Raw genomic sequence first — 27,232 nt, forward strand, 5'->3', positions numbered from 1 at the left:
GGACTCTGCCTCAGAGGTCCTGAATCAAAGTCTTTAGGGAAGACGCTTGAATAAAAAAAAGAACCACAAATATAAAACAAAAAAACCCCTTTATGGATAATTCTGATGTACAGCCAGAGTTGATGATCATTGGTATATGACATTCTTTTAGGGCCCTTAAGACCTAATGAGAAATAATTTTGCATAAGATAGCAATATGGTCTTTAATTTGAACCATGTTTAAGGATTTCTTTTTTTGAGAGAGAGAGAGAAAGTGCATGTGCGAGCATGGGGACAGGGGCAGAGGGAGAGGGAGAGAATCTTCAAGCAGACTTCCCGCTGAGCACAGAGCCATGCAAGACTGATCTCACCACCTTGAGATCATGACCTGAGCTGAAATTAAGAGTCATATGCTTAACCAACTGAGGCACCGTGGCACCTGAAGGACTTTTCAATTTCAAATCTTAAACTTGGATAGATAGGGAGTTACTTAAGGAATTGTCAATTTTGGTAAAATAACAGTCTTAGAAACAGTAATCTGACCTCAAACAGAATCACCTTCCTAATTACCAAAAACTTTTATTATTTAGAAAAGACTCCAATCTAATACCAGATTTCTAGCCTATGATTAGGCCAGACAAGTAGCAATTTACACAAACATTTCCCCTTTCTATTACTTTTCTCTCTTCTACTGTAACTCTGGGGGTTCACTGTGTACCTTGGATAATAGTGTCAGTGAGATGAAAATCGAGAATTTAATTCAATTCAACTGAAATGGACGCTGAATTTACCCTATTCTCTAAGATGTGTGCAGGAGCATCCCTGTGGCAGGCTCCAGTGGCTCTTGCCTCAGTTAATAGAATTGCATTTAGGGTGGCTTAGTCGGTTAAGCCTCTGCCTTCGGCTCAGGTCATGATTCCAGGGTCCTGGGGTCGAGCCCCGTGTCGGGCTCCCTGCTCAGCGGGAGCTTACTTCTCCCTCTCCCTCTGCGTCCCCCCCTGCCACTTGTGCTCTCTCACTCAAATAAAATCTTTAAGAAAATAGCACTGAATTTAAACCCCCAGCCTCTACTACTACTTTATAAATATATTTCAAGTCTATTCCTATAAACTTGTTTTCACCTGCCCTTACTATAAAGTCATTTGGAGCAGAAGGAATATTCTCATTAAAATTAAAATCTACATGAACTCCATCCAATTGGAAAGTATGTTATTATTTATTCTGTGTCTAGTTTCTTTAAAATGACAGTTCCAAGGTTTTTTTTGGAAAAAAAATCTGTTTTTCCTAGAATTGGTAAAAGCACTGCAACTTTAATGCAATTTTATAACCTGGGCTCAGAACTGACTTTTGTTTCCCTTGGTAATCCTTACATTGTTAGAAATCAGATTACAGGGTACACATGGACTTCTTTTTCCTTTAACTGTAGACGGGAGGGTTGTAGACAATATTTTCTAACCATCCAGTACATAGATGCATTTCCATATCACCTGTCACTATAGAATCAGTTCATCCCTAAGAGATCTTTCAGGCAAGATTAATCTCCCAGCATGGAGGATATAGGCATCCTATCAAAATCAAGTCAGTCAATCACACAATGCTGTGTAGAGACAATGAAAAGAATGCAATGTTCATGAAATTCTAGTAACTCAAAATATTTCTGCCAATGTATTTTGTTTAGGTCTCTGTGTGTGTAAGGTTAGGCAAAAAGTAGATAACATAAAAAATGGAAAAAATAAAGCAAAAAGTTAGAGATTTTTCTCAAAAGAAGCCCTAGCATTTTACAGAAAATGAAAATCAAGTGAAAAATGGGAAAGCATATTTAAAAGCATAAAATAGTACATAAAAATATTGTCATTTTATGTTTGTACACATAGTATTTGGGAAGCCAGTGTGATTCCTACTTAATCATTTTTCTTATGTAAAAATGTACAAAAGTGACAAATACTTTACAATTCACTATTTTTTTCTGTATGGTGAAAGCTAAGTTGTAGCTACATGATGTCATACTTTAAAAACGCAAAGTGGTAAACAAACAAAAAAACAACCTTTGGAGTTTCTCTCCTAGCTTCTTAGCTTATAGTGCGGCATTAGCCAAGGCCTTTGGCCTGCATGCAGTTTCACCGTCTCCACGACAGTAGAAGGATATGCACATACACATTCTTGCTCTCTCAGACCACAATAAAAGTTTTTGCCACCATTTCTTGTGTGTGTGTGTGTGTACGTCAGATGTTTGTTTGTTTTTGAGCCTACTGTGATATTCTTTTTCAAACATGCATTTTGACATTTTGGTTTCTACAGAGATGAATACTCATTCTTGAGCACAAGAGAATAGCGAAAGGACCTAACCAACATCTAATGTAATTTTGGGAAGTTCATTTTGTAACCCTTTCAAAGACTGGAGATCCATCTGGTTCTGTTGTAGAGTAATATCCCAGTAAAGAAACAGGTCCACAGTAAAAGTAATTAAAAATAAATCTTTTTCTTTCCATGATTTTTCTCTTATGGGACCTTAAACAAGATGCAAGTGGTCCAGTGCAATCCTTGCTAACACCTGCTTTCTTTCCTCTCCCGTCCATTGTCCCCGTGGCTACAACTGCTCTAACTCATCTCTTCCAAACCTCCCCGGAAATAAAATTTCCTTTACATCCCACTTGTCTTTTTTTTTTTTTTAATTCCTTTTTCATCTTCTATCTCAGTTTTTTGTTATGAAGGTATTTTCTTTTTTCTCATGCAGATATTTCTTTCTCTCTGGAAGTGGGGAGCAGGAAAGAAAAACACTTCTGACCCGAAGATCTTCCCTTTGGTGGGAGGAGGATTGGCTGTGAATATTCCCACATTAATAATTCTTATGCCATCACACATTGTATATTAAAAGATAGTTCAGGAATGTTATTTAATTGATTTTCTTTAGCCAATGTCCACTTGAGACTCTTTCTTAGGCAAATACAGATCTATTCTCCCATAATGTCTTCAAGAAACTTACCAACTATGTACTTAGGAAATTCTCTTTTCATTGATCTTATAAACTGTTTTGCTATGATTTTTTTTTTAAGACTAGTCAAGTGCAGTAGTGAGAAGGGGGAAAGAGTAGAATAAGGAGTTCAACCTGTAACTGAGTGTGAACAATCAACTGAGAGAACTCACTACACCTTTGGACCAACCAGTTCTGCTGTGATTTTAATAAAATCTTGATTATTATTTTTCTTTCTGTGGAAAAGAGAAACAGCTGGAGGCAATATAAATGAAGAATTGATGGGAAGGAGGATGCCTAGAGATTGCCTAATGAATGATTATATGAGATTTTTGGTTCATGGGCCATTCGTGACAAAAGAGAGAAGGGGAGGCGTGTGGTTTTATGGTAAAGGAGAAAAAAGTTTGGCCGTTGACTGGATAGTCAGAACATAGGAGCCATAAACAGTGTGGAAATATGAATTAGATACAGAAAAAATATCTAGAGATATGGATTAAAGAGAATTTAGGTAGGGAAACAAAACAAGGAATTAGGGTTGCAATGATCACCTTAAGTTCTTTTTTTTTAAACTACATCAAGTAAGAGGAAAGACTCTTCCCCCCCCCCATTTTTGGTAATATGATAGAGACAGGAAATCCACCCCCTTTTTTATCTTTACCCTTCTCATCTTCCAAGGAAAATATTTTTTTGCAACCTGTAATGGCAGATCCCCTGATAGAATTCTTGAACAGAAAGGCTGGGTTTTGTGTAAGTTCTCCTTCTTGCTAGATTTCACGGCGACTTGTTTTCTATATTCCCAGAGCGCACTGAGTAAGTTAACTGCACCAAACAGGAGAAGACTGACTTCATAATCCTCCTAAATGACTGGCAATAGAACTGTGCTGAAGAAAAACGCTCCCCAGCTTCCTCTCCCCTCGCCGTCTCCTCTCTGTCACGCCATCAACAGATTAGAGTTGCGCAGAGCAGAATTTATCTCTGGTGAAAAAATCTCATCAGTCAGGAAGACATGATAGAAAACCATTAAACAGGGAGTTTTATGTCATTGCATTAGGGGAAAACGTAACTGGCTCACCTTGATATACAAGGGTTCCCTCAGATGTTCAACAAGAATGCAAGCTTTCTCCTCCCACACAGGATTGAGGTTCTTGTGTATTATTTTACTTCTAAACACTTCTTTTCCTCCAATTTTAAACTTCACGTATGGATCACTTGTCCCTGTTGAAGAGATAGAGATTGATTCATGTTAGTCACACTATTTGCTGGGAAGCAAGAGATTAGCTCATTTAAACATCAGGAAGCATTTAAAGGAATCAAAGTTAAATAAAGCTTATCGCATGGGAAAATAAAGGTTAAATGTTTTTTCCCAAATTTTTCCTTAAATTTTAAAGTGACAGTAAATATTAATAATAACTATTATATCTAAGTAATAATAATAGTAATTATTATTATTGTATCTTCTGATCTTAATTCTGTAACCCTGTCCTCGTATTTAAAAACCTCTATTGCATACTGCATATGTAAATTTAATTCATATAATAAACAAAAGAGATTATTCTGATATTTCTCTTGGTATCATCTGGTCAACTATAAAAAGATGATCCATGATCTTGACTGATTTAACTAGTTTTAGACTTATATATGCTGCTTAAATTTTAGACTAGTCTGATGGGCTTAAGGAAAGGTGAGTCTTAAATTGGGCTTTCATTTCATCCTTGGTCCCATATTCTCTGGAGCTCAGAAGTTGCAATTTTAGAACACGAGGAAAGGATGGAGGTTTCAGAGGAAGGCGTGCAGGGGGGAAGGGGAACAACTGTTTATTAAGTAATCTGCAAACTTCATATTATCCCCTCACACCTCCCAAGCTCCTTATGATGATAAAGAAAATCAGAGCTGTCGAGTAAGTTGCTCATGATACACAGCTAGCAGGAGATGCAGTTAAAATTCCAACCAAACTTGTTTGACTCTAATACCTGTGCTTTTTCTACTACACCTGCAATGGGGAAGGGCTTTGACATACTTCTATATATATCATACCATTTCTCATTGTGACCGACGAATGAGGCCAATCGATCTAATGAGTCCAGGCTATTACTAAAGATTCCTAGAGAAGGTAAATCAGAGACATCCCCAGGTAAATCATCCCAGTGTGACAATCTTCATCCCCAGGGAATAATTCTTTATACGAGGTCCAACTCCCTTATACTAAGATTTTGTTGGGGCGCCTGGATGGCTCAGTCGGTTAAGCGTCTGCCTTCGGCTCAGGTCATGATCTCAGGGTCCGGGAATAGAGCCCCATGTTGGGCTCCCAGCTCAGTGGGGAGTCTGGTTGTCCTTCTGCCCCCTGTTTATGCTCTCTCTCTCTCTCATAAATAAATAAAATCTTAAAAAAAAGATTTTGTTTAATTCTTTCTGTTTTGCCTAAACTGAAGCTATAGTTGATAACTACGGTCTGTATGATTTAAAGAAGAATGTGAGTGGGGGTCTGTAAACTGTAAAGTATGATATAAATATTAGGGATTACAATTATGATGCTGATATCCTTCAGCTTGCTCTCTGTATCACTTCTCAACACTCCACTCACTGCAGTGACACATAAATATCGATGCAAAATATAAGGACTGCCACGTAGGACTTTGTTTTTCTTATTTAATCATTTGTGGGCTTTCTTAAAACCCTCCACACTTTTGAAGTAAATATAATACCTTGCTCTTTGTATGCCTAGACCCGGGTATAATAAAATAATGATCCCAATTTCTCATTGTGAAACTCCCATTTTGACAGTGTGATTTTATCATAATGGTACAAACTTAAAAAAATTTATAAATATAAATATAGGCTATTATATAGTTACCCATTATAATGAATGCATTCTTTTGGGGAGTCAGTGCAACTGAAATGTTAAAAATTGCTATTTTTAACACAGTGGTTCCCAGCTATGGGCTGAGGACCCTGGGGATTGAGGGTTTTAGAGCACAAATTTGCAGGTTATTAAAATCCATGTACCCATTTGAAATTTCTCAGTCACGCCCTAGATCAAGTCATTGTCTTTGATTTTGAAATTCATCTATGTAACTATTACCACCTGCTAAAATATAAGCTCCATAATATCAGAGCCATTTGGATCTCCCTTTTTAAAAATCTCCAGCACTTAGTACAGAATCAGACATATTGTTGGTCCTCAATAGACATTTGGTGAATAAATGAATGAATTAATGACTTAATAGCGTGGGTGGCAGCCTCTGTTCCTGCTGACTTTTGTCCCCTCCACTTGGATATCTAATAGACATTCCAGTGTCCACAATGTCCAAAACTTAAGTCTTGATCTTCTCTCCTGCTAAGCCTGCTCCTCCCTCAGGCTTTGTCAGGTCAGTCAATGAATGACTTCATCATTTGACAACTGTTCATGCAAGGCACCTGGAAAGTGCTCTCAATACCTCCTTCTTCTCCATGCTTTGTACCCAGGACACCATTAAGTCCAATAAATTCCAAAATATACCTTATCCATCTTCTCTGCCTCCAATCTAGTTAAGCCACCATGATTTCTTTGCTGTTCTACTCTAAAAATAGCCTCCTAATTGGGCTCTCCCATCTTCTGTGTCCCCCTCCAGTAATTCACTATATGGCAGACAGATTGACCTTTTAAAAATGCAAATTTAATCTTCCCTCTTCTTTGCTTAACACATCTCAACAGCTTTCAACTACGTCTACAAGAAGATCCAAAATCGGTGGTTCCTGGGTGGCTCAGTCATTAAGCGTCTGCCTTCGGCTCAGGTCATGATCCCAGGGTCCTGGGATCGAGCCCCGCATTGGGCTCCCTGCTTGGCGGGAAGCCTGCTTCTCCCTCTCCCGCTCCCCCTGCTTGTGTTCTCTCTCTCTCTCGCTGTCTCTCTGTCAAATAAATAAATAAAATCTTAAAAAAAAAAAAAAAAGAAAATCCAAACTCTGTAACATGGTATACAGGACTTGCCATTTCTCCAACTCCATTTTGGGCCTCTTAGTATGTTCCAGCTATCCTGTACTGGAAGTTATTTTCCGCTTCCAGCTTTTGCACATTAGCTAGCCTCTCTGCTTGAAAAGTCCCTCCCTCCCATTCTCTTCCCCTTTTGCCTGGCTGACGTTTTATTATCCTCCTGGTCTTGGTTTAAATACAATTTTCTCAGGGATACTTTCTTAACCTCCCAATTTGAATTAGGTCTCATTATTACTTTCTCTTGGCATTTGCTCTTTGCTTAGTAGCAGTAATCATTATGTTACTTATAGGTTAATTTGTATGTCCACCTGTTTATTGTGTGAATTTTCTCACTGGCTATGACCCCCATTAAGGCCAAGCCCCTTCTCCGACACATGGCACGGTGTCTGGAGTGGAGGAGGCATTGGGTAAGTATTTGCTAAATGGATGAGTCAATGAATGACTACAGAGTTTGCAGTGTGCAGAGTACTGTTAAATTTGTCCTCTGAGATGTTGATAAAAGCATACCTGACCAACCTATACTGAAGATGAGAAAAAACCTGAAATTCAGTGTGACTTGCCCCAAATCACATAACAAGTAAGTCAGGAAGTAACAGGATAGAAGCAAACTTAGACTTTCAGACTCCAGATGCAATGTTCCTTCTACTTAGCTTTTAGGAAGCCCAAACATCCATATTTTCCTGCTTTTACTCTAAAATACCATCAGAGAATTATCATATAAAGGTGTTCAATAATCAGTAGGTACTGTAAATAATACTAATATTAACAAGTAGCCTCCTCTGGTCTCTAGAACACTCACACTCATTATTTGTTTAACCACTCTACGTCTCTGTGAGTCTACTATTGTCTCCATTTTATGGATGAGTAAACCAGGGCAGGTTAAGTGGCTTATTCCAAGTCAGATGAGAACTCATATCTGGAGACCAGTCTGGTTAGTGCTTTTTCTGGCACATCATTACAAAACACTCATTTCAAGATGCAACAATGCTTGATTTCTGTTGTTCAAAAAGAATAGCTCTTTTACAAGAAAAGTGATTTCAAGAAACTTGGCCTTGTGTCTCTAAGTAGTGTCTCACTCCATTTGTTTAGCTATTCTGTAAAAGGACAAAACTTCCAGTGATTCAGCACAGAAGACCATACACACAAAAGTAAAATCCTTTTGGGAAGCAATCTGTTTCTTTCTCCTTCCCAGAAACATTTTCCTCACCTGCTGTATAGGTGAACTGTCAAAGGTCCCTCAGTTAGATACACCCAGTTCCTGGAATCCTGCTGGGTGGTCCTAAGGGCTCAATGGTAGAGCTTAAATCACAAAAGGAAATCTAGATCACTCGAGCTAACACATGCTGAACAGCAGATACAACACACCGCCTAACAAGCCTGAGAGAAGATTTCAGTTGCTATCTTGAGGTGACAGTTGCAGAAACTACAGCATGCAACAGGTGAGTAAATTTTCCAAAGTCACACAGCAAGGATGTTAGGGCTTGAATTAATTGTTACTCTAGGTGCTCTCTCTCTCTCTCTAAAAAAAAAAAAAAGAAAAAGAAAAAGAAAAAAGAAAAGAAAGTTGCACTCAAGAAAAATAAACCCCATGGTCAAAGAAGCCTGGAAAATGCTGCATGTCATACCCCTTACTGGAGAGTCAGGGTGCACATTCACTTATTTAAAGGCGATAGAAAATGAACCTATTTAATTTTGTTCTAATATGCTAAATATTCTAAATATGCTTGGCCACAGAATTCCTTAAATTCTTGTGCTAGTGCTGCTTTGTTGCAATATTGCATTCAACCACAAGATGGCACTAACACTTATCAAATTGTTGTGAGGACTGTGGTTCTATTCAAAATTAAGGCCTCTTTACTACACACTTTGTGGTTTTCAAGCATTTTCTAGCCACCTGTGTTTGCTGTTATTAGCTGAGCCATGAACCTCATTAAAACATTTTCTATGGCACTGATGAAATGAAAACAGGGCAAATAAGTATGGGAGAAGAAACTAGGATGTGTTAGCCCTAAAATAAAATTCAGGTTTTATTGTTATTCATGTCATAGTCAAGAGCAACCTTCACACATGCGCTTTATCAGATAGCATTAACTCCAGAATTTATTTTTCAACATTAATCCTTTTATTTTATAATTATAAATTCTATGCTTTAAAAATTCTAGAGTATTCTAGGGGCGCCTGGGTGGCTCAGTTGGTTAAGCCTCTGCCTTCGGCTCAGGTCATGATCCCAGAACTGGGATCGAGCCCGGCATTGGGCTCCCTGCTCAGCAGGAAGCCTGCTTCTCCCTCTCCTGCTCCTCCTGCTTGTGTTCCCTCTCTCACTGTGTCTCTCTCAAATAAATAAATTCTTAAAAAATAAATAAATAAAAATGAAAATTCTAGAGTATTCTAGATCTAGGGATTATTAATTATTTCTGGACCTTAGGATCAAATTGTTTCAAAAAGATTTAGACGGTGTGTAAAATGTTTTCTCAGGTAGTAAAGGAACACATGTCCTCATGCTATACTTTCTTTTCTTTTTTTTTTTTTTTTGAGTCACAAGTCACTGATGAGCACTTCAACATTGTGTGATTGTTTAGCTTTCAGCATAATTTAAGTCTAACACAGAAAACTTTGAATGGGTCCACTTTTGTGTGCAATAAGCACAGTGTACACAAGATGGCAGCCTCTCTTCCCTTAAAACAGTATTAAAGATATTTCAATGTAAATATTGGTTTTCCTCCTCAGAATAAATGAGCCTCCTGGTGAACAAGTTTAAATCAATCTTATCCCAAACCTAGTATGTAAAGAAACAGAAACAGCTACTCCTATTTGGGGGACCTATAGTCATTCAATAATGCTCACTCCTAATCAAAAACAGCACCAAATTGAAACTCAGAAAAGTAACGATTATTTTCCAGGGATTTCTCCTTCCCAGTTATGTTAGAGATAGCAACTCTATTGGATTTTTTAAAAAGAAAAACTAGCCTAGAAATAATTATATACATTGCATGAATAAACATAAGTATAAGGAAGTATCATAAAATATGACATTAAAATAACTGGAGACCATAGGACATATCCACTAAAACAAAAGTTATTACAACCCTAAGAAGAAAAAAAAATCTTCTTCATCAATCAAAACCATAAGTAGTAGCAATGTAAATAGTTTTATGACCCTTGTTGATTGATTACCATCATTAACAACAAATTTCAAGACAATTATATTGCAGTATGATTAAAATGCATCACAGATGCATGGTCATGGAATTTTATGTTCCTTGGCATATCCACAAATTCAATTTGAGAAAAAAGAAGTCAGTAGTCTCCCATGTGTCTCACTGCTTCTTGTCTTCCCCACTCCAACTCATTCTCCACAATCCTATGCCTAGAATATATATATATATATATATATATATATATATATATATATTTGGACACAAAAGTCTGCTGTTACTCTCTTGCTTTAACTTCTTCATTGCTTTCTCACTGATTTCAGAATGCAGTTCAAATGCCTTGGCAGGTCATAGAAATGTTTCTCTGTGAATTTCTCCAGACGCCTGTTTTGCCAGAAGAAAACTTGCAGTGCCTCAAGTTCACAGCTTCTTTCCCATGCCTGCGCCCCTCCTCATCCCTTTCCCTTTGCCTTGAACTTGACAGTCTCCACCATCCTCAGTCCTCTTCTGGTACCAAATGCGAGTCTCTCTGCTGTGCAGACATCTTTTCTGCCATCCTGCGGACACTATTTGGCCCTTCTTCTTCTTCTTCTTCTTCTTTTTTAAAGATTTTATTTATTTATTTGACAGAGAGAGACACAGCGAGAGAGGGAACACAAGCAGGGGGAGTGGGAGAGGGAGAAGCAGGCTTCCCGCCAAGCAGGGTGCCCGATGCAGGGCTCGATCCCAGGACCCTGGGATCGTGACCTGAGCCGAAGGCAGACGCTTAACGACTGAGCCACCCAGGCGCCCCTATTTGGCCCTTCTCTTATGCTCCCAAATATCCTCTGCAACAGCACTTGTCACAGTGAGGACTTGTTAACTTCTGATGGCCGGTGTCAGGCACGACTCCTGGGTCATCATCTGTGATCAAGAAATGTTGGTTGACTGACAACACTCAGGTATACCTGAATAAAGGAATGTCTGTCTCATGTCAAAATAGCACAGAAACTAGTAAGGGAACCAGTATGTAAGTTGTCTAAGCTTTATTTCCTGCTCTTCCCTGATCCCTTATTCACTAGGATCAAGAATCTCATTTGGATTTTATTCTCAAATACTGAATCTGAACTGTGAGAAGTTTAATATCAAAGCAGCATTGAGCCACCACTCACACCACAGCAAGCATTCTGCATTGCCACTTTCCCCAACTATGGAGACAGACAGTCACTGTAATTCCTAAAGATGGTCAGGCTGCCCCAGTTTTACAAAGTGCTTTTAGACAATCTTGTGTTAGTAGCAATCTGCTTAGAGTGTTTATTTCTTTGATAGATAGACTGATTTGGATTTATTCGGAACAATCAACTAGAAATCATACCAGAATAAAGGTGGATGAATGTGCTTGTGACATATGTCTTCTATGATTACGTCAAATGTCCAATAAGTATACTAAACATACAGTAAACAGTGCCACATTTTCACGCAAAATACTTAGAAGAAAGGTTATTTTTTTCTGTGTACAGAGAAATTATGGCTGACACTGCTACCTTTCACTGACATCTCTATTTTCTTCTTCTTTATAGGTAAGTAGCTAAATTACATTTTCTATTCTTTTTATTTAGGTGAGGCCATGTGACTAAGGACTGGGTTCTGGCCAAAGGAACGAGAGCTGAAGTTGTAGCCTAGCCCATGACATCTTCCCATATGCAATCTTCTCTCTTCTTTCCCAATGCTGAGAGAGCAGGACCACAGGATAGACAGAGTCTGGAGTTCCTGAATGAAACAGGAGCACTATCACCAGCTACAATAGACTATGAAGTGATAAATACATTTTTATTTCATTAAACCACTGAGATTTGGGTGTTCATCTTTTTCAGGTCCTAACACTACTTACCTTAACTAATACAAAAATTGGTTCCAAGAATGTGTGCTGCCATTAAAAAAAAATCCCTAAAATATGTGACATTGACTTAGCAGGTAGGTGGTGGGCAGCAAGGTAACACTGAAAGGCTGGAGAGTCTTGTTAGGCCACAGTCAACATTTGGTAAAACTGTTCCTGTGATAACCTGCAAGGCAAACTACCTGCTATCAAACCTAAGCTTGAGGGGACATGGTTGGAAAGAGCCAGAATGCAGGTGTACATTTTCCATAATTGATTGCCTTTAGTAAGTAATCATAAGAAAGAGATGAGTTCAGATGAAAAGAGGCTGATTTGCAAGTAGAAACGTAGAGAGAAGAACTGAAAAACCTGTTTTTAGACCCCAAATAATAGAAAATAATACTGAAAAAAACCTTTGAACAACAAAAGCTCATTCAGACAGCCTAAAGACAGGTGTCACATTGGCCTTCCCATGCAAGCACCACAGCCTTAAGGTACCTGTCATTGTGTTAAAAGGGAGAAGCAAAGAAATAAATCATGCCTGAGGAGTCTATGAAGTAACACTGGGTATGGCTGTTGGCACTGGGAAGACAACTAAGTTTTTGAGAGAAAGAACTTAGTTGGTTGAGATATCTGATCTTGCACCAGCAGGAAGCAGGATTATCAGTCTACTTCCTATCCATTTCAGACTTGGCCATAGAGGATAAACAACTTCTCAGATGGTGGAGACAGTGTTACAGAGAACAATAAACAAGAGGATTCTCCCCAGATAGAATTCTACTCAAGCAACGTCCCTACCCTATAGCTAAGTGGCCTTCATAAAGTCTGTCCATGGAGATTTCAGAATTGCTATGGACAAGGAACTGCTGTGTCTCCCACGCTTTTCATTTTGGTCATTATCTGTTGGATGTATATGGTGAAGTGGTAGGCAGATTTATATTTCAAAGGGCTACAAAGAACCCCATTTGGACCCAATAAAGGATTTCCTTTCATTCAGAGATCCTGGACTTGGAGCTGGATACAGTGACCATAAGGGACTCTGGGCTGTTTCCCTTGGGGAAGGGTAAATGTCTTCTATGTGCAGAAGGAAGAGTGGACCAGACGTTTGGTGACCAGAAAGGTGGAATGCAGCCGGTACTGCTACTGCTTAGCTATCTACATGTTTTCTTCTTCCTGAGCATATAGCTGGCCTATAGCTCCCAGCCTCCTGTAAAACTGGAAATAGACAAGTATCTGCATTTTGGTCAGTTGAGTATAAGCCAAGAAGATGATGTGTCACTTCTAAGCCTGGCATATGAAAAACCTCCCATGTGTGACTCTTACTCTATTTTCTCATCCACGGGCTAAAAAGACTTGAGGACCAAAAGGTGTAAAAGGGAGAAGTCTAGTACAATTGAATCCACATTGCTTCTATTCCCCTTGATGCTGTGACCTATGGCTTAGGAACTTCTGCTTTGCCCTGCATGTAGGCATGTTAACTGGTGGGAGGAATTTTGCTTACAGCTGAGATTTGCAAAAACCACTCTTTACTCAAAGCCTACCTCACCTAAGGAGCTAAGGAAGTCATTATCTCGATTCCTTTAAGACTGAGGAATGATCATGACTCAGGAGGGATTGAAACCACACCCCATGAGATTGAACTAACAGAAAAGATAAAGCTTATTTTCCCCTAATCAGCTGTTGTGTCTTTTCAGACCCCACTAGCAAACCCACTAGTTGTCTCCACAGAAGTCTAGACCCAAGGTCAACTTGAGTTGGTATGATTCCAGCCTATGAACAAGCAAGATCCTGCATTCCTTACCTGAGATAATGAACCTAAGACTCCAACCAGTTTATACCAGCTCTCAGAGCATGCCCATAGCCCTTTCCCTTGCCCTAAGATAACTTCCTCATATCAGAAGCTGATTTTGATTCATTCTGATGTTGTCTTTACCCTAAGTCAACATGGAATATATATTTCCAAATGTTTGCTCAATGGGCATGCTCCATCTATCCTCATGAATAGTCATAAGTTTCCCTGCCCTTTTCATCACTATGTATGTATGTAATCTCAAACCCTAGGATTATAAAAAATCTTGTTCTCTCTCCCTTCAGGGAGGCAGATTTGAGTCTTGTCCTCCTGTCTCTTCCTTTGGCTTCCTCTGGAATAAACCCCTTCCTTGCTGAGTACCTGAAGTCTCAGTGATTGGCTTCACTGTGCATCAGGCAGATGAACTTGGGTTTGGTTACAAAGGGAATTAGTAATAATAGATGGGAAAAAAAGTTGAGTCCCTTATTGACTGTGTGGAGCAGAGTTGGGGCCCCACTCTCTAATGCTGACCCCTACTGGGCTATGATAAGAGCAAGATATAAGATTCTATTATGTTAAATCACTGCCATTCAGCACTGTTTTCCCTTTAAAACTGAGTGATGATAATAGTCTTATAGAAAATGAAGTCTTAGAATTGGAAGGGGACTTTGTCCAGTCTTTCCCTGAAAACAAGAATCCCAGCTACAAAACTGACAGATGACAGATGGTCATGGAATGTAGAGGTAGTTAGAATACTTTCAGCTCAGCAATTCAGTATTTGTTGAACACATACACTGTGTGATATAGTATTTCATTTTGACCAGATTATAAAATGTTACAAAATGTATGTTACAGAGCTAACCTGCTTCCTCTGAATTGTTACAGCTACAAGAAAATAGCCAGTCCCTGTTTCACAGATACTCCTTCCAAGCATATGCAGTCCCTAATACTTTTTTCATTGGCACAATTATATCTCTAAGGTCATTAAAATAAAGATACAATAAACTAATCTCATCAATTATTTTTCAATGAGAGAATTTTTAAAGGATAAGCTTCCACAAGTAAACAATGAAAAGGAAAGATTTGTATTTTCAAAGTACAAGTTTAAAAGGAATGATTACAGTTGCGTCCATATCCCTGGTTTATCAATCAAAGGCTTTTCTTCAATTATCATATTATTTGATATGGTCAATAGTTATGTAAGTTTTATAAGCAAGTAAAAAAAATAAGCAAGACAAAATGTTAACACCTACAACGTAACTAAAATACTTGAGGAACAATGAAAAAACCTTCACCCCTTATGCTAAAAACAGTTAAGTGTTTAATGTGACAAGTGACTTCAAAACTTGCAATTATCCTGCTAAAGCAGGTCGTCACCAACAGAGGCAAAGATGGCAGATACAGGACAGTAGTAGGTGTTGTGCATCCTTCTTCCTCTCCCCTTCAGTTCTCTGTCAGGGTGTGGAAAAGTCCACGACCTGCATTGGTAAGTTTCACAAAAACTGTAGAACCACCCTAAACACTACATTTCCCCATGATCCACTCTTTCTTGCCTTCTGCCTTTCTGCAAAACTTGCTATTTTTTCCATTTCCATTAATATTCTGTTACTTTTTAAAGGAAGGCAGGGCTTTTTCCTAATAAAATATTTGAGCTAGTTTGCAGAGTGAATGAATTCCCCAGCTGGTATACTTCTCCTTTTCTGAAATACATTCATGCATTCAATAATATTTACTGCATGTCTATAATGTGCTAGGCATTGGGCATTCAGCAGAACAGAAAACTAAGTCTCTATTCCCAAGGAGCTTTCATTCTAGGGGAGGTAAACTGCTAAAAAGGTGGGGGGTAATATGTTATGTGGTGATCGGTCCATGCAACAACATAAAGCCATGGGTAAAGGGATGGTGATCAGAGGGGCCTCCTATTTTAGATAGGATGCCAACAGAAAACCTGCCCCATAAGGAAATGTTTGAAAAGGAACCTGAAGCAACAAGGAAGCATTTCAGGCAAAGGAAGCAGCAAGTATGGAGGCTCTGAAGAATTCTAGTATGGATGGAGTGAGTGACCTAGAAAGTGAGTGGGAGGTGATGAAATCAGAGCTTATTGAAACAACAGATTGTGTGGGGCCTTACAGAACCTTGGTAAGGACTTGGAGTTTTTAAGTGAGTTAAAATAGAAGAGCAAGTGAATAAGTACACTAAAATCATTTAAGATTGCCTTGTCTGATGTCAAAAGACCAGTCTTTGATTAGAAAATACACCAACACCTGACAAATAGGATGTATTCAAAGGGCCAATTATAAAAGGGCAAGTATATTTTCTTCAGTTACTCAAAGTAATTTTTAAATTTAAGCCAGCTGGTCTGAAATATTTTGACAAAGGCAGCCTAAAGGTTAATAACGAATGTAAAACAAATGTGAGTTTTTATACTTCTCATCTTCGTGTCTACACTATATCCTTTAAAATTTAGATTTCTAACTTATATCTAATACAATTATAAAGTATATTCAGATTCTGTCATGACTCCTGTTGATGTCAATATTATCTTATTTTGATATTAGTATAAAAATAAAATAGATTTGGCAACCAACATTCAGCACTAGACTACCATAGTTAAGACAATGAAAATTCATTCAATGTTAATGGTTTGCTTAGCACATAATGAGACAGTCAGTACTGGACGCTGGTAGTAAATGTCCTCCCTGCTGGGGTAGGAGGAATTCTGAAATGTACCCCCAAGATTTCTCATCCCAATCCCTGGACTGTGAATATGATGAGATCTCATATCTGTGATTGTGCTGCATATAGGACAGAAGGGATTTTGCAGATGTAATTAAGGTTACAAATCAGTTGACTCTGAGTTCATCAAAAGGGAGATTGTCAGAGTGGACCTAATTTCATCTAATTTCCTTTAAAAGCATAGGGTTTTCTCTACTTGGTAGCAGAAAGTCACATTTGAAGCATGAGGGTTATTTGATGTGCTATTGCTGGATTGAAGATAAAGGGGGCCACATGGAAATGACCTGATACTAGCTTCTAGCAGCTGAAAGAAAACCCTGACTGGCAGAGAGCAAGAAGGGAGTGGCATTAGTCCTGTAGCCACAAAGAAATGAATTCTGCCAGTACCAAGAATCAACTTGGAAGTGGACCCTGAGCTCCAGATAAGAGTTCAGCCCAGCCGACACCTTGATTTTGACCTTGTGAGACTCTGAGCAGATAACCCAGTCATGCCAAGCCCAGATTCCTGACCTACAGAACCTGTGAACTACTAAACGGGTATTATTTTAAGCTGCTAAACTTGTGGACATTAGTTACAAAGCAATGGAAAACTAATGAGTCTACCTTGAAAAATATATTTATGGTATGGCCAGAGAAATAAAAAAAATAAAAAAGCCAGAAGGAAACTTACTTGAACCTAATAAAAGCCTTCTTTATATTAAAAAGAGTCTAAGTGTATTAGCTAGCAGGCTAAGATGCTGTAACAAAGCAATCAGAAAAATATAGTGGATTAAACTAGAGAGAAATTCATTTCCCTCTTGCAAAACCATAGAGCAAGAAGTAACTCTAAGCCAGTGTAACAATTTTGCCATTCTCAATGTGTGACTTCTGACCTTTGGTCCAAGACAACTACTTCTTTTTCCCCCCCGGTTTTACTGAGATATAATTGTGTAAGTTTTAGGGTGTACAATATTTCTCTGTTTTCCATGTCTTGTATCAAAGTATCCACTTCTGTTTGACTTATCGGGACCTTGGCCAAACTTCAGTCCTTTGATCATGATCTGCTTTACTAAGAATATAATACCTCACTAAGGACCAGCAGTTCACACTTCAGAGCACCCGAGCACTGTTCTTAGGTCCATTTGTGACTGTTATTTTTATTTGAGAAGTTAACACACGTTGCATGCTTTCTATGGGCCAGGCATTGTCCTTGTCACTTTACATGTCTCAACTCACCAAATCCTCAAAATAATTTTATATACATTCTCTTATTATTTTATACTACATATTCTCTAGTTGATAGTTGTACTTATCACCAGCACCACTGTCGTCTGTATCAGTACCGACACAGGACTTTGCAGGGCTGCCGAGCTGCAGAACTCAGTGGCTTCCTGGAATTGGCAATGTGCTAGGTGTTGCACCAGCTAGCTGCTCAGTAAACGCTCACGGATATGAATTTTTAACACTTGTGCACTTTGTGCTTTTCTGTGTTTCTTTTCATATCTCTGGTGTTCTGAGGAGTTCTGACTTAGGCTGAAGATCAATTCTGCAAAAGGCATTATTTATAGAGTTTCAAAAGGGAGTACAAATTGAAAATAGAATCTGTCTTAGGTTGAAACAGAGAATAATAATTCAGGGGCAAGGGACGCCTGGGTGGTTCAGTTAGCTAAGTGTCTGCCTTCGGCTCAGATCATGGTCCTGGGGTCCTGAGATCAAGCCCCGCATGGGGCTCCCTGCTCGGCGGGGAGCCTGCTTCTCCCTCTGCCTGCCGCTCTCCCTGCTTGTACTCTCTCTTTCTGAGAAATAAATAAATAAAATCTCAAAAAAAAATATTTCAGGGGCAAAAGAGCACAACAGAAGTCTTTTAATGATGGAGTAATTCAGGGTATACCTTGGGACTTCCTCGGGATAAGTCTCCAAGACCATTTGCATAACCTGAACAAATAACTTAATGTGTATGCATAGAAAATAAGAGCTACATGCCATTATTTGTGTTTAGGACGTAGTGCACTATTTTTGATAAGTCACATTCATGGCTCCTTGAAAGCCTAAAAGCTTTCCCTGTTAAATTTAAGACTGCCTAGAAAGCTTCTTAATGCTGAGTGTGGGTTTTCACAGGGAGTTTTATGGGCTTGCTCTGTTGGCTTAAGGCTCTCCCATTTAATTACATTCTCATTATGAAAGTAAGTAAAAATTATCAAGTCCACAAAACTTGATTTTCTCTTTGCTACTGTCAGAGACATTGATCCTGTTTGACAGAGACACTGTACACTGTGACAAGCTCTGCAGAAGCCAAAGAATTCCATTCAAATTCCAGCAGTATTGTCCTCCTAGGCTAGTGCTGTGTGTTTATTTTTATATTTCAACTTATTTATTTTCATTAAAGTTGTTTCCCTATAAATTTATTAAAGTATTTTCTTCCAAGCTAAGGCAAATCTACTTTTCATAGATACTAAAAGCAATGAAGGTTTATATTAACATTTATTCTTGAGATAGAGATATAGCTTTTAAAAATACCTTAATGTTAAAAGATATTGAGGCCTTTTGTTTTTTTCTGGTCTGATTTACAAGTCTTCACAGAATAGCAATGTATCTTCTGAGTCATTTCAATCTTCCCTAACCTCTCCATTTCCTCTTAGAAATGTGACAACTGATTCCTATTGCATTCAAATGATTGCTATCTCAAGAATTAATGAATATATTTTCCAAATGCTAATGCTTTAGTAAATTGAAAGTGCTCTTTAGCAATTTTGTGCATTGGATGTTGTAAAAATGGTTTTTGAAAGTAGGTTTTTGAAAACAACTTGGCATCTGATAATTTTGTATGTTCATTTATTTGGTTCTCTACCTTCTAACCTCATTAAGGGAAACTATTTAAGATTTGATTAAGTCCAATGGCTCAGAGAGTGTTTTTTGTTTTTTTTTTAGTAATATTTTCCAGGAAAGCTGATGGACAATCTGGATGGAAAGACAAGATCCCTTTTGTCTCTTTTTAACTTAGACCAGGTATTAGTTTTCTCTTACAGTGTAACAAATTACAATGAACATAATGACTTAACACACATTTGTTGTCTCGAGGTTTCTGTAGGTCAGGTTTGGCTTAACTGGGAGCTCTGCTCCGGGCCTCAGAAGGCTGAAATCAAGGTGTCAGCTGGGCTGAGCTCTGATCTGGACCTTGTAATCTTTAGGTTGTTGGTAGAATTCAGTTCCTTGCAGTTGTAAGGCTGAAGCCCTTGGCTCTTAGAAGTCATTTCTCTCCATTGTTAGTTCACAACATGGCTGTTTCCTTCTTCAAGGTCAGCAAGAGGATCTCATTATCTCAGGGAGGGCTCCAGTTCCTTTTAGAGGACTCACCTGATTAGGCCAGGGTCACCAAAGATCATATTCCTTAACTGAACTAAAGTTCAGTTGAACTTTAGTTATAGTTGAACTTTAGTTTTAGTTCAGTTATGAACTTAAAGTTCATAAACCTTAACTGATTAACTTAAAGCCAATTGACTGGAAACATTTACTAAATTTGCAAAAAAGTCCCTTCACTTTTGCTGTATAACATAATATACCACAATCACAGGCATGATATCCCCTCATACCCACAGATTCCACCCATGCTAACAGGGACAGAATTAATACAAGGACATGGATCATTAGGGGTCAATTTAATTCTGCTTACACCACATGTCTTAAATCCAATTTTCTTGGACTAGAACTGATCAAGATGTACACAAATGTAAACATGAAATTAGAATAGACATTGGTTCAATGCATAATTTACTATTTTCCAGACCTCATCACAGGCTCTCCAGGTAGAGGCCCAAAGCACAGATAAATTACAGAATTTTACCAACCTGAGGTCCTCCTTGGCATGGCCCAGGTCGCTTTCCCCAGGGACTTCCCCTATTACTCTTCCTACCAATTATGCTGGACTTTTTAAAAGCACTGTGTGCAATGCTTTGTCTTCACAAGGCCATTAACCAGATCCTACCATCCACCCCCAAGCATGACACCTAATTATACATCAGAGCATGGGAAGAAAGAGCCTCATCAATGTATCACAAGTGTGAAATCTATGAAGTGATATTCCATGCACTGTTAAGCAATGGCAAACCTAAAATGTTCTTATTTTTGCTAATAAAATTTTAAGAACAATTCCTTGTGTTCTTGTGAAAAATTAAAATGTTAACCTTGTTCAGTTTTTTCCATTACTGGCACTCTCCATCAATATCAAGAGTAATAATTATCCATTTGAGATGTGTTGTCCTTTTACTCTACTGATTAGTTGCTTCTTAAGGATGAGCAAATAAAGTGGTTTCTTGAGATGGAATCTACTCCTGGTGAAGATGCTGTGAAGACTGTTGAAATGACAACAAGAGATACAGAATATGACATAAACTTAGTTGATGAAGCAGCTTCAGGGTTTGAGAGGATTGACTCCAATTTTGAAAGAAGTTCTACTGTGAATAAAATGCTAACAAACAGCTACAGAGAAATTATTTGTGAAAGGAAGAGTCAATCAATGTGGCAAACTTCACTGTTTTCTTATTTTAATAAATTACCACAACCATCCCAATCCTCAGGAACCACCACCCTGATCAACAAGGAGGCAAGAGCCTGAACCAGCAAAAAGATTATAAGTAGCTGAAAGCTCAGATGATGACTAGCATTTTTTAGCAATACACTTTTTTTTTGAGAGAGAGAGAGAGAGAATCTGAGTGGGGGTCAGGGAAGAAAGGCAGAGAGACAATCTTAAGCAGGCTCCATGCCCAGCATGGAGCCCATCGTGGAGCTCAATCTCATGACCCTGAGATCATGACCTGAGCTGAAACCAAGAGTTGGATGCTGAAAATACTGAGCCACCCAGGCACCCCTCGCAATAAACTTATCTTTAAATTAAGGTGTGTACATTGTTGTCTGTTTAGACATAATGCCATTGCACACTTAATGGACTGCAATGTAGTGTAAACATAACTTTTATATGCACTGGGAAACCAAACAATCCCTTTGACTCTTTCTATTGTGATACTCACTTTATTGCAGTGAAACCCAACCCACAATATTTCGGAGTTATGCCTTGTAGATGATCTGAGGGCTTACTTTGTGTCTTCCTCTAACACATTATATGTAGAATCCTATGAAACCTTTAGAATAAGCCTAGGAGGCAGATAATCTCATTACCACATTTTACAGATGAGGCTTAGCTTTTCAGTGACCCACTTCTATCCTTCTGATGACCACTGTCTGCTGTGGCAGAGGCTGCCATTGTCCAGCCATATCCCGTCTGCACTGTCAGCTTTCCTAAACACCAAAGACTTTCTTCCTCCATTCTTTCCTCAAGCAACCATGACTTTCTGTAGTCACAGGAGCATGCTTCACGCATACATGGCCCAGGCCAGTATGATATACCTTCGGAGAGTAGGCCTCAGCAGATGGCAAATGGATTGAATGGTTAAGTGAATAGTCCATCTTCTTGGTTACTCAACAGGACTTGCTGGGGACATTCTACACCATGTCTCAGAGGTCCCAGAGGAAACCTGATTTTTCACTCATCCTGTACTGACCTCCTTCCCTTCCCTGTGTTATTCTCACCCCTACCACTGCCTCACCCCCAAAGAAACTCAAATCTGTGTCTCAGGCTCTGCTTCTACATAACCTGACCTAAAAAACATGGTCTTTTCTTCTATGACAGACTGCTAATATTATTTAAAATACCTGACTAAAGTTTCAGAACTTTTAAACTTGAATGAATGTACTTTTTGGAAAAGCGATTTATTTTATTCCTATAATTTATACTCAAATTTTCTTTAATAAAGAAGAAAGCTTTGTTCATTCTTTTCTAAATTTAACTAGGAATTATTCTCTGATAACTTCTTTCAATAGGTAATATGTTCTCAAAACACTAGAAAATTTAGAAAAGCTTCAATATACAATTTTGTAGTCAATGCCTCTTGGTACATTTGTTACAAAACCGTAATCCTTTAAAATTTAAGACCACTCATCAGTCTGCATTTGAAAGATGTTTGTGAGGGACAAATTGGTCATTCTTCAACTGTGAGGATCATTTCACTTTAGACCATAATAGTAAAGCAGCTAACATAGTCACAATGGGCAATATCCACGCTTAACACAAAGGTGAGACGAATAACAGAGGATTAATAAACAATGAAATACAGTAGAAGCTATAAAGAATGTCCCCTTTTCCCCAGAGCCACTTTCCTCTCATACCAGTAGGACTTGCTTAATAGACGTAGAGGCATGAGTTTACATTTCAAATGATTGTGAAGATCTAGGAGTCTTCTCTTTTCTCAAGAGAGGATCTGTTCACTTCAGAAAGATATGCTCTTTTTCTCTCTTAAGCAGGGGGGAGGGGGGCTGCTGTGCACATGTGTTTATAAAACTCCCCAGTTGTGTAAATTTGGGTTCTTCTGCACAGTACAGAGCTCCTGGATACGCAGCTGACATTTGTTCTCATGGCATCTCTCTGAAGGCATAGAGTGAAGCATGGGAAACCAATACTCTAAGGAATAATGTCTGATCTTTGATCTAGAAGCCTCGTGTTTGCTCTCAGAATAAAATAAAGATAGATGCTGAAAACTTGCCAATAAAATGTTCTTAGGCGTGAATCTTCGATACGGCCTGGAGGGAGACTTTTTAATTGCAAAAAAAAATTGCTAGATATTTCTGATACATATTCATAACTAAATTGAAATATTTTCTTTCCACAGTTCTTGGAGAACCCATATGTGGGACAACCCGATCGGGGGGAGACCAGCAATGCAGACGTTGAGAGAATTCACCTGAGGCAGAACAAAGGAGAAAAGTTTATTGAATCCACCTCAAAGGAGCAGCATGCAGGACAGCAGAGGAGAAACTGCGAGGAGGCAGTGGTGGCGGCTGTAATTAAGGGGGAAGGTGAGGAGGTATGGGAACATACGGAATTTTTGGTACCTGTGTCCATTGGTTGGCTAGGGCTTATGGCTATTTTAAGGTGGGTCTCCTAATGGGCCTGTTTGCATTCAGCCTGGTGGTCACTGGGGCCATTCTACCTTACTCAGGCTTCCATCACTCAGGTTGTTTGCCTAAAAGCAGCCTCTACACCACAGAGGTAGTCTGCCTCATAGGAACATCAAAGTCAGCACACATTGGCCTTTGTGTTTCCCTGACCTCGCTCTTTAAGAGTGGCTGTGACCGACAAAATACTAGATTTTTCAAAGACATGACATTTCCAGTTCATGTTCAGAGCTCTCCTGTCAAAGTCTAAGGGCCATTTGAAAGAACTCTTGTTCTATGGTTATATGGCATCTTGCCATCTAACATGAGGCCTGGGAGAAGTGAAATGGGCCTGAAGTCCTGAGAGAGACTGAGGGGTACCTCAGGGGTTCCAGGAAAGGAAGCTCAGAATGGTTTCACAGGTTTCTAGACAATGTTTCAGACCTGAGGACTTCTGTGGTCTTTGTTTTGTATTTGAGGAGTTCCATGTGGTTGTCTGCTGTCACTGAAGAGTGATCAAAACCCCCCCAGAAAGGAACTCGAGGATGAGTGAATACTCACTCACTGACGCCTTTTGGCTGAACTATGGTTTGCCCTGGGAGGTTGTTGTACATATGGTTTGTGACCATAGTTTCATTGACTTATTAGTCAAAACTACATACAGTGTTAAAAAAGAAAAAAACAAGCCCAAATTGGAGTCATTTCCCCCCCCATACCAGCAAATCAAGACTTAATATAGTTTCAACCTACTCCAGGAATGTGACCTTTTAGAAGTCAATCTGAAATTTCCCGCTCAGCACTTGGGTGGCCCTCTGCATGACAGAAACCCTGCTGTTCCCTCTACCCCCAAAAGGAGTCCTGGGTGAAACAATCGTTTCTTTTGCTAATAACTTCTTGCCCCACTCTCCCTCCCATAAAAATCTTCTATTCTGTACAACTCCTCAGAACAGCTCTCTACTTGCTAGATAGGATGGCACCTGATTCATGAATTGTTGAATAAAGCCGGTTAGGTCTTCAACTTTACTTGGTTGATGTTGCTTTTTAACAATTGCAGTTAGTGGGGTGATTTTCCGAGTGTGACTGTAAGTGATTGCATACGTGTGTGTGTGTGTGTGTGTGTGTGTGTGTGGCCACTGAGATTCTTAGGACATTTATATGATGGTTCTCAAACTTGAGCATGCATCAGAATCACCTAGTTTTCTTAAAACACACATTAATGGGCCCCACACCCAGAGTTTATGATTCAGTGGGTGTCTCGGAGCGGGGCCCAAAGATTTGCAAGTTCCAAAGTGATACTGGTGCTGCTCTTCTGGGGACCAAACTTTGAGAGTCACTGCTCTATACCCACACCTGCCCATTTTTTAAGAGCATCTCTAAAAATTAAGGGTGGTTATGCACATTTTAAGAACATGGAGCTAAAGGAGTAAGTCTACTTAAAAAATGAGAGAAGAGAGAATCTGATTGCTAATTTCACGAGAACTTGAAAAAGAAAGGTGTACTTTCCTTGCAGAGAGTGAACAAAGAAAATAGTTCTAATTTTATTTTACTATTATTATTTTAATTTTAAAGATCTTATTTATTTTAGAGAGAGTGAGCAGGGGGAGGAGCAGAGGGGAGGGAACAAGAATGGAGCCATTGCAGGGCTTGATCACAGGACCACGAGATCATGACCTGAGCTGAAACCAAGACTCAGGTGCTCAGCTGACTGAGCCACCCAGGTGCCCCAGAAATAGTTCTAATTTTAAAAAGACAAAACAATTGAGCAAGATAACTTTATTCCAAGGGCAAAAGAGCTATCCCCTAAACAATGTTAACACATAATATTTTTTTTGACAAGGTACCTTTGCCTGCCTCCAGAGGGAAATCAACAAGATTGTATGGTCAATATCTCAAATTTAATAGAGCTCATATTTTGATTGGCTTTGAGATTAACAGATGCATATAAATTTAGAATAAGGAGTCTCAAAACCTCCCTCCACGTAAATGGAAGAAAAAAAGTGCTCAAAGGGAATGGCAGAGTTTTAGTTCATGGGTGTCTTGGTCACTAAGATAAAGAACGAAAATTATGCTAATGGCCCAGCCTTAATTAAGAAAACTTCTTCTTTTAAGATTTTAAACCAAGAGTTAAAGATTGTTAGTATTACTTGGTAAATAAATATTAAGTAGTTATAAAAAAGTTCTTTAAGTTGACTTAATTGAGGACTCTTAATTTGCTTGATCACCAAAAATAGTTGAAAGACTTAACTTGTTAAATTTGTCTAAAAAAACAGCTAAATGTGTTCTCTTTGTTTATATCAGAGCAAGATATATAACAATTAATGTAAATCAGATTGATTTTATAATAGGAGGTCTAATTAACTGGAAAATTTGTACACTTGTCTTACAGAACAGGTAAATTATCACTAAAATTTAAGACTGTGGATATAAATATGTATGCAATTAAACTGAATTAGAATAAGTAGTATCTTCATTTAAAAATATGGGATTTTTTTGTTCTTGTATTTTTAAAATTTCATTTTACCTCTGCAAATTTTTAAGGTCTACATTTTTCTAAAGACTTTATTTATTTGAGAGAGAGAGAGAGAGAGAGAGAGAGCGTGCACAAGCTGGGGGGAGGGGCAGAGGCAGAAGCAGACTCCCTACTGAGTAGGGAGCCCAATGCGGGGCTCTATCCCAGGACCCTGGGATCATGACCTGAGCCGAAGGCAGACGCTTAACCGACTGAGCCACCCAGGCACCCCAGGTCTACATTCTATTTCCATTCGTTTACTAGTTATTCTTGACAAGTTTAACATACCTCCATACATCAACAATTCTGAAGTTCACCCTGCTGAGTAATACAGTCTGTAGAATATTTCTTTTTTCTTTTCATTTTTTAATTTAAATTAATGTATATATCGTGTATTATTAGTTTCAGCTGCAGAGTTCAGTGATTCATCAGTCTTATATAACACCCAGTGCTCGTTACATCCCATTGTAGAATATTTCCAAACCCTCCACTCCTGAGTCATAAGTTGTTACCCAGTATTTTCATTTAGTCCTTTAAAAATCACACAAGACATTATAACAATTTTTACTTCATATAAATCATGCTTATTTAATGTTACCTGTAGGTTTACCAATTCCTTTGCTCACTGTTACTCACTAGATCTCACATCTGAGGCTCTTCTTCCTGAAGTAATCTTTCAGAAGCTCTTTCGGTGAAGCTTGACAGTGGCAAATTCTCTCAGATACTAATTACAAAATAGCTTTATTCTGCTTTCAATCTTGGAAGATTATTTTGCTAGGTAGATAACTCGAGGTGGACAATTATGTTCTAGTTCCAGATTGATAGGTTCTTTCAGCCCTTCAAAGAGATTATTGATAACTATGTTTTCTAACCCAAGTCATTGTTGTGAAATCTTCAGTCAAACTGCCATTCATATGTAGATCTCTCTTAAAATATTTTTGCCTTTGTGTTCTGGAGTTTTACTATAATGTATCTGGATCCAGAGTTCTGTTATTTATCAAGCCTGCTATAAGTCATGTTTTGGGTACTTACGGATTTATATCCTTTGTCGGAATTGAAAAATTATCATCCATTAACTCAGCAACTATTTCTTCTCCTCTATTTTCATGGAAATTCCTAAACTAGATTTATTATTCTTTTCCCATGTCTCTCAATCCCAGTTGCAGAATTTCTATCTCTTTTTTTTCTTGTATTATGTTCTTGTATGTATGTTATTTAACGAAATATAACGAACATACAGTGTTATATTAGTCTCAGGTGTAACACCCTATTGATTCAATGATTCTATTGCTCAGGGGTCATCAT

At 38.5% G+C, this 27,232-nt stretch overlaps 1 protein-coding gene across 20 annotated transcripts in view; it reads right to left on the bottom strand.

Moving 5' to 3' along the window:
• Positions 1-27,232, bottom strand: part of MCTP1 (multiple C2 and transmembrane domain containing 1) — a 504,318-nt gene that overhangs the window by 241,573 nt on the left and 235,513 nt on the right. For all 20 annotated transcript variants that reach the window (XM_073888246.1, XM_073888239.1, XM_073888215.1 and 17 more), the window contains exon 3: positions 4,023-4,165. In XM_073888246.1, the coding sequence (XP_073744347.1) occupies positions 4,023-4,165 (143 nt within the window). The remainder of the gene's footprint in view (positions 1-4,022; positions 4,166-27,232) is intronic.

This window comes from Callorhinus ursinus, unplaced genomic scaffold (genome assembly GCF_003265705.2).
Source record: "Callorhinus ursinus isolate GAN/ISIS: 27379988/994484 unplaced genomic scaffold, GSC_fseal_2.0 scaffold3, whole genome shotgun sequence".
NCBI classification, from domain to species: Eukaryota; Metazoa; Chordata; class Mammalia; order Carnivora; family Otariidae; genus Callorhinus; species Callorhinus ursinus.